This window comes from Oncorhynchus tshawytscha, linkage group LG01, assembly GCF_018296145.1.
Source record: "Oncorhynchus tshawytscha isolate Ot180627B linkage group LG01, Otsh_v2.0, whole genome shotgun sequence".
NCBI lineage: Eukaryota > Metazoa > Chordata > Actinopteri > Salmoniformes > Salmonidae > Oncorhynchus > Oncorhynchus tshawytscha.
The window spans coordinates 3,904,872-3,924,845 of record NC_056429.1 but is presented as its reverse complement, the minus strand read 5'-3'; the positions used below and the strand labels follow the sequence as shown (position 1 = coordinate 3,924,845).

The window sequence follows — 19,974 nt, the reverse complement described above, 5'->3', positions numbered from 1 at the left end:
CATTATCACAACCAGACTATATAGAGAGCCTTTTATTTCTCTGTTTTTGGTTTGGTCAGGGTGTGATTAGAATAGGCATTCTAGGTTTTCTGTTTCTATGTTTTCTATTTCTTTGTTGTTTTTGCCATGTGTGGTTCCCAATCAGAGGCAGCTGTCTATCGTTGTCTCTGATTGGGGATCGTATAAGTTGGTATTTTCCGTTTGGGTTTTGTGAGGAGTTATTTTCTGTTTAGCTGTTTTGTTACCTGACAGAACTGTGCGTTTTTGTTTTTTCTACTTTGTTATTTTGTTGCGGTGTTCAGTTGATTAAATATCATGAACCCCTGCCACACTGCACCTTGGTCTCCTTCTTCAACCCACGAGAGTCATTACACTATCACTATCATTATCACAGCCACACTATCATTATCACAGCCCCACTATCATTATCACAGCCCCACTATCACAGCCCCACTATCATTATCACAGCCCACTATCATTATCACAGCCCCACTATCATTATCACAGCCCCACTATCATTATCACAGCCCCACTATCATTATCGCAGCCCCGCTATCATTATCTCAGCCCCACTATCATTATCACAGCCCCACTATCATTATCACAGCCGCACTATCATTATCGCAGTCACACTATCACTATCATTATCACATCAGCACTGTCATTATCACTATCAATATCATATTCACACTATCATCATCATTATCACAGCCACACTATCACTATCACAGCCACACTATCACTATCGCAGCCCCACTATCATTATCACAGCCACACTGTCATTATCGTTATTGCAGCCACACTGTCAGTATCATAGCAGCACTGTCATTATCACTACCACAGCCCCACTATCATTATCGCTATCGCAGCCACACTATAATTTCCGCAGCCCCACTATCATTATCGCAGCCCCACTATCATTATCACAGCAACACTATCACTATCACAGCCACACTATCACTATCACAGCCACACTATCACTATCGCAGCCACACTATCACCATCACAGCCCCACTATCACTATCACAGTCCCACTATCATTATCGCAGCCGCACTATCATTATCACAGCCCCACTATCATTATCACAGCCCCACTATCACTATCACAGCCCCACTATCACTATCACAGCCACACTATCACAGCCGCACTATCATTATCACAGCCACACTATCACTATCATAGCCACACTATCACTATCACAGCTACACTATCACTATCACAGCCCCACTATCACTATCACAGCCCCACTATCATTATCACAGCCACACTATCATTATCACAGCCGCACTATCATTATCACAGCCCCACTATCATTATCGCAGCCCCACTATCATTATCGCAGCCCCACTATCATTATCACTATCACAGCCCCACTATCATTATCACAGCCCCACTATCATTATCTCAGCCCCACTATCACTATCACAGCCCCACTATCACTATCACAGCCACACTATCACTATCATAGCCACACTATCATTATCACAGCCACACTATCACTATCACATCCCCACTATCACTATCACAGCCCCACTATCACAGCCCCACTATCACTATCACAGCCACACTATCATTATCGCAGCCACACTATCACTATCACAGCCACACTATCAATATCACAGTCCCACTATCATTATCACAGCCACACTATCATTATCACAGCCCCACTATCACTATCACAGCCACACTATCGTTATCACAGCCACACCATCACTATCATAGCCACACTATCATTATCACAGCTACACTACCACTATCACAACCACACTATCATTATCATAGCCACATTATCACTATCACACTATCATTGTCCCATCCGCACTGCCACTATCATTATCCCAACCACACACTATCATTATCATAGCCACATTATCACTATCACACTCATTATCCCAACCACACTACCACTATCATTATACCAACCGCACTACCACTATCACAACCACCCTATCATTATCCCAACCACACACCACTATCATTATCATAGCCACATGATCACTATCACACTATCATTATCCCAACCACACTACCACTATCATTATCCCAACCGCACTACCACTATCACAACAACACTATCATTATCATAGCCACATTATCACTATCTATCATTGTCCCATCCGCCTGCCACTATCATTATCCCAACCACACACCGCTATCATTATCATAGCCACATTATCAATATCACACTCATTATCCCAACCGCACTACCACTATCACAACTACACTATCATTATCATAGCCACATTATCACTATCACACTATCATTGTCCCATCCGCACTGCCACTATCATTATCCCAACCACACACCGCTATCATTATCATAGCCACATTATCACTATCACACTCATTATCCCAACCACACTACCACTATCATTATACCAACCGCACTACCACTATCACAACCACCCTATCATTATCCCAACCACACACCACTATCATTATCATAGCCACATGATCACTATCACACTATCATTATCCCAACCACACTACCACTATCATTATCCCAACCGCACTACCACTATCACAACCACACTATCATTATCATAGCCACATTATCACTATCACACTATCATTGTCCCATCCGCACTGCCACTATCATTATCCCAACCCACACCGCTATCATTATCATAGCCACATTATCAATATCACACTCATTATCCCAACCCACTACCACTATCATTATCCCAACCGCACTACCACTATCACAACCACCCTATCATTATCCCAACCACACACCACTATCATTATCATAGCCACATGATCACTATCACACTATCATTATCCCAACCACACTACCACTATCATTATCCCAACCGCACTACCACTGTCACAGCCACACTATCATTATCGTAGCCACATTATCACTATCACACTATCATTATCCCAACCGCACTATCACTATCATTATCCCAACCACACTACCACTATCATTATCCCAACTGCACTACCACTATCACAACCACACTACCATTATCCCAACCACCCACCACCATCATTATCGTAGCCGCATTATCACTATCACACTACCATTATCCCAACCACACTACCACTATCATTATCCCAACCGCACTATCATTATCGCAACCACACTATCATTATCCCAACCACAAACCACTATCATTATCATAGCCACATTATCACTATCACACTATCATTATCCCAACCACACTACCACTATCATTATCCCAACCGCACTATCATTATCACAACCACACCATCATTATCGCAACAACACGCCACTATCATTATCATAGCCACATTATCACTATCGCACTATCATTATCTCAACCACTCTATCATTATCATAGCCACATTATCACTATCACACTATCATTATCGCAACCACACTATCATTATCCCAACCACACTACCACTATCATTATCATAGCCACATTATCATTATCCCAACCACACTATCATTAACCGAACCACACACCCCTCATTATCATAGCCACATTATCACAACCACACTATCATTATCCCAACCACATTACCACGATCATTATCACAACTGCACTATCATTATCCCAACCACACACCACTATCATTATCATAGCCACATTATCACTATCACACTATCATTATCCTATCACACTATCATTATCCCAACCACACTATCATTATCCCAACCACACACCGCTATCATTATCATAGCCACATTATCACAACCACACTATCATTATCCCAACCACACATCGCTATCATTATCGTAGCCACATTACCACACCCACACTATCATTATCCCAACCACACTGCCACTATCATTATCCCAACCACACTACCACTATCATTATCCCAACCACACTATCATTATCCCAACCACACACCACTATCATTATCATAGCAGCATTATCACTATAACACTAGCATTATCCCAACCACACTACCAATATCATTATCATAGCCACATTATCACTATAGCACTAGCATTATCCCAACCGCACTACCACTATCATTAGCCCAACCACACTACCACTATCATTATCACAACCACACTATCATTATCCCAACCACACTACCACTATCATTATCCCAACCACACTATCATTATCGCAGCCACACTATCGTTATCGCAACCACACTATCATTATCGCAACCACACTATCATTATCACAGCCCCACTATCATTATCGCAACCACACTATCATTATCACAGCCAGACTATCATTATCACAACCAGACTATATAGAGAGCCTTTTATTTCTCTGTTTTTGGTTTGGTCAGGGTGTGATTAGAGTAGGCATTCTAGGTTTTCTGTTTCTATGTTTTCTATTTCTTTGTTGTTTTTGCCATGTGTGGTTCCCAATCAGAGGCAGCTGTCTATCGTTGTCTCTGATTGGGGATCGTATAAGTTGGTATTTTCCGTTTGGGTTTTGTGAGGAGTTATTTTCTGTTTAGCTGTTTTGTTACCTGACAGAACTGTGCGTTTTTGTTTTTTCTACTTTGTTATTTTGTTGCGGTGTTCAGTTGATTAAATATCATGAACCCCTGCCACACTGCACCTTGGTCTCCTTCTTCAACCCACGAGAGTCATTACACTATCGCTATCATTATCACAGCCGCACTATCATTATCACAGCCCCACTATCATTATCACAGCCCCACTATCACAGCCCCACTATCATTATCACAGCCCCACTATCATTATCACAGCCCCACTATCATTATCGCAGCCCCGCTATCATTATCTCAGCCCCACTATCATTATCACAGCCCCACTATCATTATCACAGCCGCACTATCATTATCGCAGTCACACTATCACTATCATTATCATCAGCACTGTCATTATCACTATCAATATCATACACTATCATCATCATTATCACAGCCACACTATCACTATCACAGCCACACTATCACTATCAGCAGCCCCACTATCATTATCACAGCCACACTGTCATTATCGTTATTGCAGCCACACTGTCAGTATCATAGCAGCACTGTCATTATCACTACCACAGCCCCACTATCATTATCGCTATCGCAGCCACACTATAATTTCCGCAGCCCCACTATCATTATCGCAGCCCCACTATCATTATCACAGCAACACTATCACTATCACAGCCACACTATCACTATCACAGCCACACTATCACTATCGCAGCCACACTATCACCATCACAGCCCCACTATCACTATCACAGTCCCACTATCATTATCGCAGCCGCACTATCATTATCACAGCCCCACTATCATTATCACAGCCCCACTATCACTATCACAGCCCCACTATCACTATCACAGCCACACTATCACTACCACAGCCGCACTATCATTATCGCAGCCACACTATCACTATCATAGCCACACTATCACTATCACAGCTACACTATCACTATCACAGCCCCACTATCACTATCACAGCCCCACTATCATTATCACAGCCACACTATCATTATCACAGCCGCACTATCATTATCACAGCCCCACTATCATTATCGCAGCCCCACTATCATTATCGCAGCCCCACTATCATTATCGCTATCACAGCCCCACTATCATTATCACAGCCCCACTATCATTATCTCAGCCCCACTATCACTATCACAGCCACACTATCACTATCATAGCCACACTATCACTATCACAGCTACACTATCACTATCACATCCCCACTATCATTATCACAGCCCCACTATCACTATCACAGCCACACTATCATTATCACAGCCACACTATCACTATCACAGCCACACTATCAATATCACAGTCCCACTATCATTATCACAGCCACACTATCATTATCACAGCCCCACTATCACTATCACAGCCACACTATCGTTATCACAGCCACACCATCACTATCATAGCCACACTATCACTATCACAGCTACACTATCACTATCACAGCCCCACTATCACTATAACAGCCCCACTATCACTATCACAGCCACACTATCACTATCACAGCTACACTATCACTATCACAACCCCACTATCACTATCACAGCCCCACTATCATTATCGCAGCCACACTATCACTATCACAGCCACACTATCACTATCACAGCCCCACTTTCACTATCACAGCCCCACTATCACTATCACAGCCACACTATCACTATCACAGCTACACTATCACTATCACCATCACAGCCCCACTATCATTATCACAGCCACACTATCACTATCATAGCCACACTATCACTATCACAGCTACACTATCACTATCATAGCCGCACTATCATTATCACAGCCACACTATCAATATCGCAGTCCCACTATCATTATCACAGCCACACTATCACTATCACAGCCCCACTATCATTATCACAGCCCCACTATCATTATCACAGCCCCACTATCATTATCACAGCCACACTATTATTATCGTAGACGCATTATCACTATCACAGCCCCGTTATCATTATCGCAGCCACACTGTCATTATCACAGCCACACTATCATTATAATTTTCGTAGCCACGCTCTCATTATCACTATCACATCCACACTGTCATAACCGCACCATCATTATCATTGCCGTAACCACATGATCATTATCATTATCTCAGCCTGTCACTGATGGTACAGTATGCTATATTGATTGAGGTCTCATGCGTCATTCTATCACATTGCCTGTTGCTGTGGCGTTGCAGGCATTGCCAGTCTACTGGAGAAGGGTTTAACCTCCTCAGCCAGAGATCTGTTCTGGACTGCTGTCCTCCCCACGGCTGCTCCGTTACACCGCAGAGAAGAGAGCTGCTCCTCCAAGATGGGTCAGTTCTCCATCGTTATTTTACACGTTTTTCCGTTTTAAGCAGACGCTCTTACCTAGATTTCTTACATTTCATATGTTCTTTTCGCCGTCCTGGTCACCCCCCCGTGGGAATCAAACCCACAACCCCGGGGTGTTGCAAGAGCCATACTCGAAACAACTGAGTCACACTTAAAATGACACTTAAAACGTCCCGGAGTAGAGTAGGAGTGCTGATCTAGAATCAGTTTTAAAATATAGACACTTAAAATGACACTTAAAACGTCCCGGAGTAGAGTAGGAGTGCTGATCTAGAATCAGTTTTAAAATATAGACACTTAAAATGACACTTAAAACGTCCCGGAGTAGAGTAGGAGTGCTGATCTAGAATCCGTTTTAAAATATAGACACTTAAAATGACACTTAAAACGTCCCGGAGTAGAGTAGGAGTGCTGATCTAGAATCAGTTTTGCCCTTTAGATTATAATGAATACAGGCACTGCACCTAATCCGTACTGCTCTGTGGGCTCGACGTCAGCCAATAGCCAGGCTGTTCATACTGCTCTGTGGGCTCGACGTCAGCCAATAGCCAGGGGATTCATACTGCTCTGTGGGCTGGACGTCAGCCAATAGCCAGGGTGTTCATACTTCTCTGTGGGCTCGACGTCAGCCAATAGCCAGGGGATTCATACTGCTCTGTGGGCTGGACGTCAGCCAATAGCCAGGGTGTTCATACTGCTCTGTGGGCTCGACGTCAGCCAATAGCCAGGGATTCATACTGCTCTGTGGGCTCGACGTCAGCCAATAGCCAGGGGATTCATACTGCTCTGTGGGCTCGACGTCAGCCAATAGCCAGGGTGTTCATACTTCTCTGTGGGCTCGACGTCAGCCAATAGCCAGGGGATTCATACTGCTCTGTGGGCTCGACGTCAGCCAATAGCCAGGGTGTTCATACTGCTCTGTGGGCTCGACGTCAGCCAATAGCCAGGGTGTTCTGGTCAGACAGTACAGAGAGGTTCTGTTCAGACAGTACAGAGAGGTTCTGGTCAGACAGTACAGAGAGGTTCTGGTCAGACAGTACAGAGAGGTTCTGGTCAGACAGTACAGAGTGGTTCTGGTCAGACAGTACAGAGTGGTTCTGGTCAGACAGTACAGAGTGGTTCTGGTCAGACAGTACAGAGTGGTTCTGTTCAGACAGTTCAGAGAGGTTCTGTTCAGACAGTTCAGAGAGGTTCTGGTCAGACAGTACAGAGAGGTTCTGGTCAGACAGTACAGAGAGGTTCTGGTCAGACAGTTCAGAGAGGTTCTGGTCAGACAGTACAGAGAGGTTCTGGTCAGACAGTACAGAGAGAGAGGTTCTGGTGAGACAGTACAGAGAGGTTCTGGTCAGACAGTACAGAGAGAGAGGTTCTGGTGAGACAGTACAGAGAGGTTCTGGTCAGACAGTACAGAGAGGTTCTGAAGGCCTAACCTAACACAGTTCTGGTCAGACAGTACAGAGAGAGAGGTTCTTGTCAGACAGTACAGAGAGGTTCTGTTCAGACAGTACAGAGAGGTTCTGGTCAGACAGTACAGAGAGGTTCTGGTCAGACAGTACAGAGAGGTTCTGGTCAGACAGTACAGAGAGGTTCTGAAGGCCTAACCTAACACAGTTCTGGTCAGACAGTACAGAGAGGTTCTGGTCAGACAGTACAGAGAGATTGTTCTCATGTAGACTAAAGGGCTCAGGCAAGAGATTACATTTACTGTTTGTTCCATACTTGATTATTCTCAACACGTTTGGCCCATAATCTTATCGTGTCTTAGAGTGGGGGTCTTTCCTTTTGAAATGATAATGAATGGACCAGGGGGGGACCTGATCCTAGATCAACACTCCTACTCTGAAAGGCTTTTATGAATACAGGACCCCCCCCCAGGATTTCAGTCACATGCACTATGTCATTGTTATTTTGTGTTCTGACACCTCCATACAGGACAGGGAAACACTATTCTCACATGAGACTGGAGAGTCCCAGACAGAGATGCTGCTGATGCTTGGTTAGGCACGGAGAAAACAGCCCTCTCTCCTCGGAACAGATCGCTGATGTGAAAGCAGCTTGGCATGGGAGCCCTGTGGCCCTGTGGCTATGTGGCCCTGTGGCCCTGTTGCTATGTGGCCCTGTGGCTATGTGGCCCTGTGGCCCTGTTGCTATGTGGCCCTGTTGCTATGTGGCCCTGTTGCTATGTGGCCCTGTGGCCCTGTTGCTATGTGGCCCTGTGGCTATGTGGCCCTGTGGCTATGTGGCCATGTGCCTATATGGCTATGTGGCCCTCTGGCTATGTGGCCCTGTGGCTATGTGGCCCTGTGGCTATGTGGCCATGTGGCTATATGGCTATGTGGCCCTGTGGCTATGTGGCCATGTGGCTATATGGCCCTGTGGCCCTGTGGCTATGTGGCTCTGTGGCCCTGTTGCTATGTGGCCCTGTGGCTATGTGGCCCTGTGGCTATGTGGCCCTTTGGCTATGTGGCTGTGGCTGTGGCCATGTGGCTATATGGCTATGTGGCCCTGTGGCCATGTGGCCATGTGGCCATGTGGCTATATGGCTATGGGGCCCTGTGGCCATGTGGCTATATGGCTATGTGGCCCTGTGGCTATGTGGCTATGTGGCCATGTGGCTATGTGGCCCTGTGGCCATGTGGCTATATGGCTATGTGGCCCTGTGGCTATGTGGCCATGTGGCTATATGGCCCTGTGGCCATGTGGCTATATGGCCCTGTGGCCATGTGGCCCTGTGGCTATGTGGCCCTGTGGCCTATGTGGCTATGTGGCCCTGTGGCTATATGGCTATGTGGCCCTGTGGCTATATGGCCCTGTGGCTATGTGGCCCTCTGGCTATATGTGGCTATGTGGCCCTCTGGCTATGTGGCTATGTGGCCCTGTGGCTATGTGGCCCTCTGGCCCTGTGGCCATGTGGCCCTCTGGCTATGTGGCCCTCTGGCTATGTGGCCCTCTGGCTATGTGGCTCTGTGGCTATGTGGCCCTGTGGCTATGTGGCCCTGTGGCTATGTGGCCCTCTGGCTATGTGGCCATGTGGCTATGTGGCCCTCTGGCTATGTGGCTATGTGGCCCTGTGGCTATGTGGCCCTCTGGCCCTGTGGCCATGTGGCCCTCTGGCTATGTGGCCCTCTGGCTATGTGGCCCTCTGGCTATGTGGCCCTGTGGCTATGTGGCCCTGTGGCTATGTGGCCCTGTGGCTATGTGGCCCTCTGGCTATGTGTAAATTGATGTTCTAACACTTAACTAGTGTCTACCCTAGCTCTGAGTGTCTCCCCTAGCTCGGAGTGTCTCCCCTAGCTCGGAGTGTCTACCCTAGCTCGGAGTGTCTACCCTAGCTCGGAGTGTCTACCCTGCCCTAGCTCGGAGTGTCTACCCTACCCTAGCTCGGAGTGTCTCCCCTACCCTAGCTCGGAGTGTCTCCCCTACCCTAGCTCGGAGTGTCTCCCCTACCCTAGCTCGGAGTGTCTACCCTAACCCTAGCTCACAAGCATTTCGCTACACTCGCATTAACATCTGTTAACCATGTGTATGTGACAAATAAAATTTGATTTGATTTGAGCTCGGAGTGTCTACCCTAGCTCTGAGTGTCTACCCTAGCTCTGAGTGTCTACCCTAGCTCTGAATGTCTGAGTGTCTACCCTAGCTCTGAGTGTCTGAGTGTCTACCCTAGCTCTGAGTGTCTGAGTGTCTACCCTAGCTCTGAGTGTCTGAGTGTCTACCCTAGCTCTGAGTGTCTGAGTGTCTACCCTAGCTCTGAGTGTCTGAGTGTCTACCCTAGCTCTGAGTGTCTGAGTGTCTACACTAGTGCTCTGAGTGTCTGAGTGTCTACCCTAGCTCTGAGTGTCTGAGTGTCTACCCTAGCTCTGAGTGTCTACCCTAGCTCTGAGTGTCTGAGTGTGTACCCTAGCTCTGAGTGTCTACCCTAGCTCTGAGTGTCTGAGTGTCTACCCTAGCTCTGAGTGTCTGAGTGTCTACCCTAGCTCTGAGTGTCTACCCTAGCTCTGAGTGTCTGAGTGTGTACCCTAGCTCTGAGTGTCTACCCTAGCTCTGAGTGTCTGAGTGTCTACCCTAGCTCTGAGTGTCTGAGTGTCTACCCTAGGTCTGAGTGTCTGAGTGTCTACCCTAGCCTGAGTGGCTCTGAGTGTCTGAGTGTCTACCCTAGCTCTGAGTGTGTCTGAGTGTGCTCTGACCCTAGCTCTGAGTGTGTCTGAGTGTCTCCCCTAGCTCTGAGTGTCTCCTAGCCTAGCTCTGAGTGTCTACCCTAGCTCTGAGTGTCTGAGTGTCTCCCTAGCTCTGAGTGTCTACCCTAGCTCTGAGTGTCTGAGTGTCTACCCTAGCTCTGAGTGTCTGAGTGTCTACCCTAGCTCTGAGTCTGAGTGTCTACCCTAGCTCTGAGTGTCTACCCTAGCTCTGAGTGTCTACCCCCTAGCTCTGAGTGTCTGAGTGTCTACCCTAGCTCTGAGTGTCTGAGTGTCTACCCTAGCTCTGAGTGTCTACCCTAGCTCTGAGTGTCTACCCTAGCTCTGAGTGTCTACCCTAGCTCTGAGTGTCTGAGTGTCTACCCTAGCTCTGAGTGTCTACCCTAGCTCTGAGTGTCTGAGTGTCTACCCTAGCTCTGAGTGTCTGAGTGTCTACCCTAGCTCTGAGTGTCTACCCTAGCTCTGAGTGTCTGAGTGTCTACCCTAGCTCTGAGTGCCTGAGTGTCTACCCTAGCTCTGAGTGTCTGAGTGTCTACCCTAGCTCTGAGTGTCTGAGTGTGTACCCTAGCTCTGAGTTTGCAGGTAGCTTGTAGTTTTGCAGAATGTTTTATTTGTAATGATTGTGAAAGGTGGATGTTGTTGCTACTTTATAAATCTTATCTACTGGATAAGGAAGTCTGCTACATGACAAACATGTATTTTTTAAAAACAGAATTTAAAGAAAATGTTTTCCCCTTAGCCCCGCCAGAGAAAACATCGCGGGGTCAGAAGGAATTGATCTGGGGCAAGGATCCTGGCCCCTCCCACGGTCACGTGGGAGGGGCCAGAGAACGCCCGTCCACCTGGACCATCCACACCCCGCCCGCCTCTGCCAACTCCAAGAGCTCCGAACACAGGCAAATGACCCAGGGAGCCGTCCGGCTTGCACCCCTCAACCCCCAGGTTGGTACCTCCTGTCTCACCCCTCAACCCCCAGGTTGGTACCTCCTGTCTCACCCCTCAACCCCCAGGTTGGTACCTCCTGTCTCACCCCTCAACCCCCAGGTTGGTACCTCCTGTCTCACCCCTCAACCCCCAGGTTGGTACCTACTGTCTCACCCCTCAACCCCCAGGTTGGTACCTCCTGTCTTGCTACCACCTCGCAGCAAAACATTTTAGTGGCCCCACTCTTGATGGTGGAGAGAGAATTATTATTTTTTTAAAGTTAATTATCTGCAATTTTGTCATGGGGCGTCGAGAAAATGTTTCAGTTTTAAAGCAATTTTTCTGCAATTCAACACATTTTTGCCATGTGGCAGAGATAATTGTTTTGCAGTTTTACAGCAAGTTTCCTGCAATTCTGCACATTTCACTATTGGGTGGATATAACTTTTTGATGTTTTAAAGCTGATTTCCTGCAATTCTGCACATTTTGTAATGCCATGCCATGTTAATATGATATCTGAGTCAGAGTGACTAACTAAACCAATGGGGGTTCCCCTGGAGGTCAGATGTTTCATTGTTTCAATGTTCAGATGTTCAGATGTTCTGATGTTCCGATGTTTCGATGTTCAGATGTTTCGATGTTCAGATGTTCTGATGTTCTGATGTTCAGATGTTCTGATGTTCAGATGTTCAGATGTTCCGATGTTCCGATGTTCCGATGTTCAGATGTTCCGTTGTTCAGATGTTCCGATGTTTGCTTCTCTCTTCCATAATCCAGTAGTGTTTTGTCTCTCTCCAGTGTCTCCCTGCTCTGGCTTCCATATCCATCAGTAAGTTGTCCTTCACCATCCTGGAGGGCCACATCAACCCTATGGCCCCAGACTTCTGCCGCTTCAAGCAGCACTACTGTCTGTGCTGGGGCCTGCTGGTGGAGCTGTTGTCGGGGCTGGGGAGTCTTCTGAGGTCGATGTTCCATTGTCCCCATGGCCAGGTTCGATGTTCAGAGGCTGATGTACAGATGCTGATGTTCAGGATGTGGGGGTGACTGTGTGTGAGGTGGGTGGGGTGATGTTCAGTGTGTTGTTGTGTTCTGTGTGTGTGTGTGTGAGAGAGCTGTCCAGTGAGATTGAACTTCACTCAACTTTACTAGTTTTCCCCTTTACAGAGTTTCCAACGTTTTCTTCTACTGTGGAAGTTGTGATGGAAATCAACATAATGTAAACCAATCTGACTACTTCAGACTTAGTCTGTGAATTTATAAGCCAATCTGACTATTTAAAACCTAGTCTGTGAATTTATAAACCAATCTGACTACTTCAGACTTAGTCTGTGAATTTATAAACCAATCTGACTACTTCAGACCTAGTCTGTGAATTTATAAACCAATCTGACTACTTCAGACTTAGTCTGTGAATTTATAAACGGGGCTGGGGAGTACTTCAGACTTAGTCTGTGAATTTATAAACCAAGGCTGACTACTTCAGAGGTTAGGGGGTGACTTTATAAACCAATCTGACTACTTCAGACTTAGTCTGTGAATTTATAAACCAGTGAATCTGACTACTTCAGACCTAGTCTTGAAGTTTTAAACATAATGTAATCAACATAATCAATTAATAAACCAATCTGACTACTTCAGACTTAGTCTGTGAATTTATAAACCAATCTGACTATTTAAAACTTAGTCTGTGAATTTATAAACCAATCTGACTACTTCAGACCTAGTCTGTGAATTTATAAACCAATCTGACTACTTCAGACTTAGTCTGTGAATTTATAAACCAATCTGACTACTTCAGACTTAGTCTGTGAATTTATAAACCAATCTGACTACTTCAGACCTAGTCTGTGAATTTATAAACCAATTTGACTACTTCAGACTTAGTCTGTGAATTTATAAACCAATCTGACTACTTCAGACTTAGTCTGTGAATTTATAAACCAATCTGACTACTTCAGACTTAGTCTGTGAATTTATAAACCAATCTGACTATTTAAAACCTAGTCTGTGAATTTATAAACCAATCTGACTACTTAAAACCTAGTCTGTGAATTTATAAACTAATCTGACTACTTCAGACTTAGTCTGTGAATTTATAAACTAATCTGACTACTTCAGACCTAGTCTGTGAATTTATAAACCAATCTGACTACTTCAGACTTAGTCTGTGAATTTATAAACCAATCTGACTATTTAAAACCTAGTCTGTGAATTTATAAACTAATCTGACTACTTTAGACCTAGTCTGTGAATTTATAAACTAATCTGACTACTTCGGAGGAGGATTTTATTGCGTTGTGGCGAGTAGACGGGCTTGTTTTGTGACTGAAGCACAGGGCTGCACGTGTTCTTATTCTTCACTAGTTAATTAAGCCCTGCGTAATGTTTTCAGACGTCTCGTGTAATGTAGGCCTACATGGAGCACCACACATCGGCTGCTACTGATGGCTGACCGATAGAACAGCTATTTCCATGTTAAAATATTATGGGATGCATTTTCTCCATTGTTTTTGATGGTAGGCCACTCTGGTAGACCGTACATTATGATAAAATAGCCAGAGCAGCCTACTTGGCCACTGTTAAAACTGTAACTTAAAGTAGGTACAGCCTCAGAGTTCACAGTAAAACTGTAACTTAAAGCAGGTACAGCCTCAGAGTTCACAGTAAAGCAGGTACAGCCTCAGTGTTCACAGTAAAACTGTAACTTAAAGCAGGTACAGCCTCTGTTCACAGTAAAGCAGGTACAGCCTCAGTGTTCACAGTAAAACTGTAACTTAAAGTAGGTACAGCCTCAGAATTCACAGTAAAACTGTAACTTAAAGCAGGTACAGCCTCAGTGTTCACAGTAAAGCAGGTACAGCCTCAGTGTTCACAGTAAAACTGTAACTTCAAGCAGGTACAGCCTCAGTGTTCACAGTAAAACTGTAATTTAAAGCAGGTACAGCCTCAGTGTTTACAGTAAAACTGTAACTTAAAGTAGGTACAGCCTCAGTGTTCACAGTAAAACTGTAACTTAAAGCAGGTACAGCCTCAGTGTTCACAGTAAAACTGTAACTTAAAGCAGGTACAGCCTCAGTGTTCACAGTAAAACTGTAACTTAAAGAGGGTACAGCCTCAGTGTTCACAGTAAAGCAGGTACAGCCTCAGTGTTCACAGTAAAACTGTAACTTAAAGCAGGTACAGCCTCAGTGTTCACAGTAAAGCAGGTACAGCCTCAGTGTTCACAGTAAAACTGTAACTTAAAGCAGGTACAGCATCAGTGTTCACAGTAAAACTGTAACTTAAAGCAGGTACAGCCTCAGTGTTCACAGTAAAACTGTAACTTAAAGCAGGTACAGCCTCAGTGTTCACAGTAAAGCAGGTACAGCCTCAGTGTTCACAGTAAAACTGTAATTTAAAGCAGGTACAGCCTCAGTGTTCACAGTAAAACTGTAACTTAAAGTAGGTACAGCCTCAGTGTTCACAGTAAAACTGTAACTTAAAGCAGGTACAGCCTCAGTGTTCACAGTAAACCTGTAACTTAAAGCAGGTACAGCCTCAGTGTTCACAGTAAAACTGTAACTTAAAGCAGGTACAGCCTCAGTGTTCACAGTAAAGCAGGTACAGCCTCAGTGTTCACAGTAAAACTGTAAGTTAAAGCAGGTACAGCCTCAGTGTTCACAGTAAAGCAGGTACAGCCTCAGTGTTCACAGTAAAACTGTAACTTAAAGCAGGTACAGCCTCAGTGATCACAGTAAAACTGTAACTTAAAGCAGCTCCAGCCTCAGTGTTCACAGTAAAACTGTAACTTAAAGCAGGTACAGCCTCAGTGTTCACAGTAAAACTGTAACTTAAAGCAGGTACAGCCTCAGTGTTCACAGTAAAACTGTAACTTAAAGCAGGTACAGCCTCAGTGTTCACAGTAAAACTGTAACTTAAAGCAGGTACAGCCTCAGTGTTCACAGTAAAGCAGGTACAGCCTCAGTGTTCACAGTAAAACTGTAACTTAAAGCAGGTACAGCCTCAGTGTTCACAGTAAAGCAGGTACAGCCTCAGTGTTCACAGTAAAACTGCCAGAATTTGCCCTGAATTTTCACAACGTTCAGGTTTGCGCACAGCAGAAGGTTTCATTGGTTCTCTCCCATTACGGATCACTGTCCCTGTTCTTCTCCAGGGCGGGGATCTGGACTGGGCCGTAGGAGGAGGAGGCAGTAGCTCGGTGGAGAGTCTCCTCTCGGTGATAGAGAACAGAGAGGAGGTTTGGGACCTGGTGCACCGACCAGGGCAGCGCTACCGGGGGGAGGGAGGCACGGAGGCTGCCGCGATACGGATCCAGAGCTGCTGGAGGCGCCACTGGGCCCGCAACGCCTACCTGCGCCACCGCCAGAGGAAGTGGGCGGCAGGGACCATCGCCATCTCCTGGCTGATGCACGCTCAACTGGGCCGCGTCAGGAAGAGCCTGCAGGAGAGCAAGAGGACACACCTGGATAACTACCGCATCAGGGGCCAGGTCTGTCTGTCCGTCCGTCTGTCTGTCATACCCAGATGCTTTCCCAGTCATATTACCCCTCTGACTGAGCAGAGAATCCTCTGTACCCTTGATAGTCTGACATCTCAGTTAAACGTCTGTTTTGATATAACAGCACTATGTACCTTCAGATGCTCTGTCTCTGTCTCTGTCTGTGTCTCTGTCTGTGTCTGTATCTCTGTCTGTATCTCTGTCTCTGTGTCTGTATCTCTGTCTCTGTGTCTCTGTCTGTCTGTGTCTCTGTCTGTGTCTCTGTCTGTCTGTGCCTGTGTCTCTGTCTGTGACTGTCTGTGTCTGTCTGTGACTGTCTGTGACTGTCTGTGTCTCTGTCTGTGTCTCTGTCTGTGTCTCTGTCTGTTTGTATTTGTGCCTGTGTCTCTGTCTGTATCTGTGTCTGTGACTCTGTCTGTGTCTCTGGCTCTGCCTGTGTCTCTGAATGTGTCGGTGTCCCTGTCTCTGCGTGTGTCCCTGTCTCTGTATGTGTCTGTATCTGTGTCTGTGACTCTGTCTGTGTCTCTGTCTCTGAATGTGTTGGTGTCTCTGTCTGTGTCTCTGTCTCTGAATATGTCTGTGTTTCTGTCTGTGTCTCTGTCTGTGTCTCTGAATATGTCTGTGTTTCTGTCTGTGTCTCTGTCTCTGAATGTGTCTGTGACTCTGTCTGTGTCTCTGAATATGTCTGTGTCTCTGTCTGTGTCTGTGTCTGTGTCTCTGAATATGTCTGTGTTTCTGTCTGTGTCTCTGACTGTGTCTCTGTCCTTGTCCCTGTCCCTGTCTGTGTCTCTGTCTCTAAATGTGTCTGTGTCTCTGTCTGTGTCTCTGATTGTGTCCCTGTCTCTTAATGTGTTGGTGTTTCTGTCTCTGTCTCTGAATGTGTCTCTGTCCTTGTCCCTGTCTGTGTCTGTGTCTCTGAATGTGTCTGTGTGTCTGTCTCTGTCTCTGAATGTGTCTCTGTCCTTATCCCTGCCTCTGTCTGTGTCAGTGCATCATATCCATCTCTCTTGTCAGTCTGTCTCTGTGTCGTGACTTGACTTTTACATTCATCTGAAGACTGTTATTTATCTAATTAACTAAGTATGTTTAATTGTTACCCAATTTAAATTAATCATGTAACAATGAACTCATTAGGATCTGGGGCACCACGGGAGCAGTTCTTTAAAGAGGTACGATCTCCCTAGTTAAACCCTAAAAGGTCTTTACCTATCACATCTATAAACAACTTATTAATCATAATCTCATATCATATCATCATTCTGAACAGTCGTAACCTCCTTGCATCTGCAAAAACCCCAGCCTTCATTACTACACAAATTGGTTTAATTATTTATTTACTACCTAATTACAGTGCCTTTGCAAAAGTATTCATCCCCCTTGGTGTTTTTTCCTATTTTGTTGCATTTCAACCTGTAATTTAAATTGATTTTTATTTGGACTTCATGTAATGGACTACACGAAATAGTCCAACTTGTGGAAGTGAAATGAAAAACATGACTTGTTTAAAAAATAATAATAATAAAATGTTTAAAAAATGGAAAAGTGGTGCGTGCAAACCATAAGATCTGGTGGACTTTATTTAAGTGTCACATGATCTGTCACATGATCTTAGTATATATATATATATATCTGTTCTGAAAGGCCCCAGAGTCTGTAATACCACTAAGCAAGGGGCACCACCAAGCGAGAGGCACCATGAAGACCAAGGAGCTCTCCAAACAGGTCAGGGACAAAGTTGTGGAGAAGTACAGATCAGGGTTGGGTTATAAAAAAAGATCTGAAATTTTTTACATCTCACAGAGCACCAATTAAATCCATTGTTAAAAAATTCAATGAATATGGCACCACAACAATCCTGCCAAGAGAGGGCCACCCACCAAAACTCACAGACCAGGCAAGGAGGGCATTAATCAGAGAGGCAACAAAGAAACCAAAGATAACCCTGAAGGAGCTGCAAAACTCCACAACGGAGATTGGAGTATCTGTCCATAGGACCACTTTAAGCCGTACACTTCACAGAGCTGGGCTTTACGGAAGAGTGGCCAGAAAAAAAGCAATTGCTTAAAGAAAAAAAGGCATGTGGGAGACTCCCCAAACATATGGAAGATGGTACTCTGGTTAGATGAGACTAAAATTGAGTTTTTTGGCCATCAACGAAAACTCTATATCTGGCACAAACCCAACACCGCTCATCACCCCGAGAACACCATCCTCACATTGAAGCATGGTTGTGGCAGCATCATGCTGTGGGGATGTTTTTCATCTGCAGGGACTGGGAAACTAGTCGGAATTGAAGGGATGATGGACGGCGCTAAATACAGGGAAATTCTTGAGGGAAACCTGTTTCAGTCTTCCAGAGATTTGAGACTGGAACGGAGGTTCGCCTTCCAGCAGGACAATGATCCTAAGCAGGACAATGACCCTATACTGCTAAAGCAACATTCAAGTGGTTTAAGGGGAAACATGTAAATGTCTTGGAATGGCCTGGTCAAAGCCCAGACCTCAATCCTATTGAGAATCTGTGGTATGACTTAAAGATTGCTGTGCACCAGCGGAACCCATCCAACTTGAAGGAGCTGGAGCAGTTTTGCCTTGAAGAATGGGCAAAAATCCCAGTGGCTAGATGTGCCAAGCTTATAGAGACATACCCCCAGGAGACTTGCAGCTGTAATTGCTGCAAAATGTGGCTGTACAAAGTATTTACTTGGGGGGGTGAATAGTTATGCAAGCTCCACTTTTCATTTATTTTTTGTCTTATTTCTTGTTTGTTTCACAATAAAAACTATTTTGCATCTTCAAAGTGGTAGGCATGTTGTGTAAATGAAATGATACAAACCCCCCCAAAATCTATTTGAATTCCAGGTTGTAAGAAAACAAAATAGGAAGCCACTGTAAATGGGAACACAGGCTAAACACACACACTCTGCATCGGTTATTGACTGGAGACTTAATCCGTTGAAAACAGATCCCTAGCGGAATGACAACAAAATGGACACTCGTTAAAGAAGAGAGAGAGAGGGACAGAGACACTTAACATTGCCACATTCAGAAACTACTCTCACCTACAATGACCATTAACTTTGCACACGATCCGCCGCCCGCTTTGAGCAAGAAATCATATATGTGTTTACGTGAAATGCCTGGTTTCGCTGGGCATCTCTCAGTGAATGGGGCAGCCTTTTTACGGCACGCTTGTAAGGCTCTGATTGTCTGAAATGGTTCCAACAACTCTTCTACTGTTGTCCTTGTTCATAGTTGTTCAGTATCCGGTGACTTATCGTGTTGTCCTGAACAGAACTACAGAGTTCATTTTCCTTCCATTCACTCTTGAAGATGCTTCTTTGAAGATAGGCTAGCCAACCATATCGATGGTTCCCCAATGGGATGATGAGAGTATCGTAATACAATGGTTTGAGCAGAGTAACAGGGTGGTCCTACTTAAATTTGCTTTCGAAGATACTTTACTTAGGACAGCTAATCAGCCGTACCAGTGATTGTGAGGTTATCATCTCCACCTCGTGTTGAGGTTCAAAGTTCACATGATTTTAAACGCACAGCTGCAGCTTCACGATTTTCTGGTCTAATGTGATCACTTCTTAACCCACGAAAGG

At 45.2% G+C, this 19,974-nt stretch overlaps 1 protein-coding gene across 1 annotated transcript in view; it reads left to right on the top strand.

The window, feature by feature from the left end:
• iqch (IQ motif containing H) overlaps positions 1–19,974 on the top strand; it is a 140,353-nt gene that overhangs the window by 21,332 nt on the left and 99,047 nt on the right. The window contains exons 7-10 of the mRNA XM_042327623.1: positions 6,606–6,725; positions 11,680–11,882; positions 12,664–12,855; positions 16,019–16,354. Of these exons, the coding sequence (XP_042183557.1) occupies positions 6,606–6,725; positions 11,680–11,882; positions 12,664–12,855; positions 16,019–16,354 (851 nt within the window). The remainder of the gene's footprint in view (positions 1–6,605; positions 6,726–11,679; positions 11,883–12,663; positions 12,856–16,018; positions 16,355–19,974) is intronic.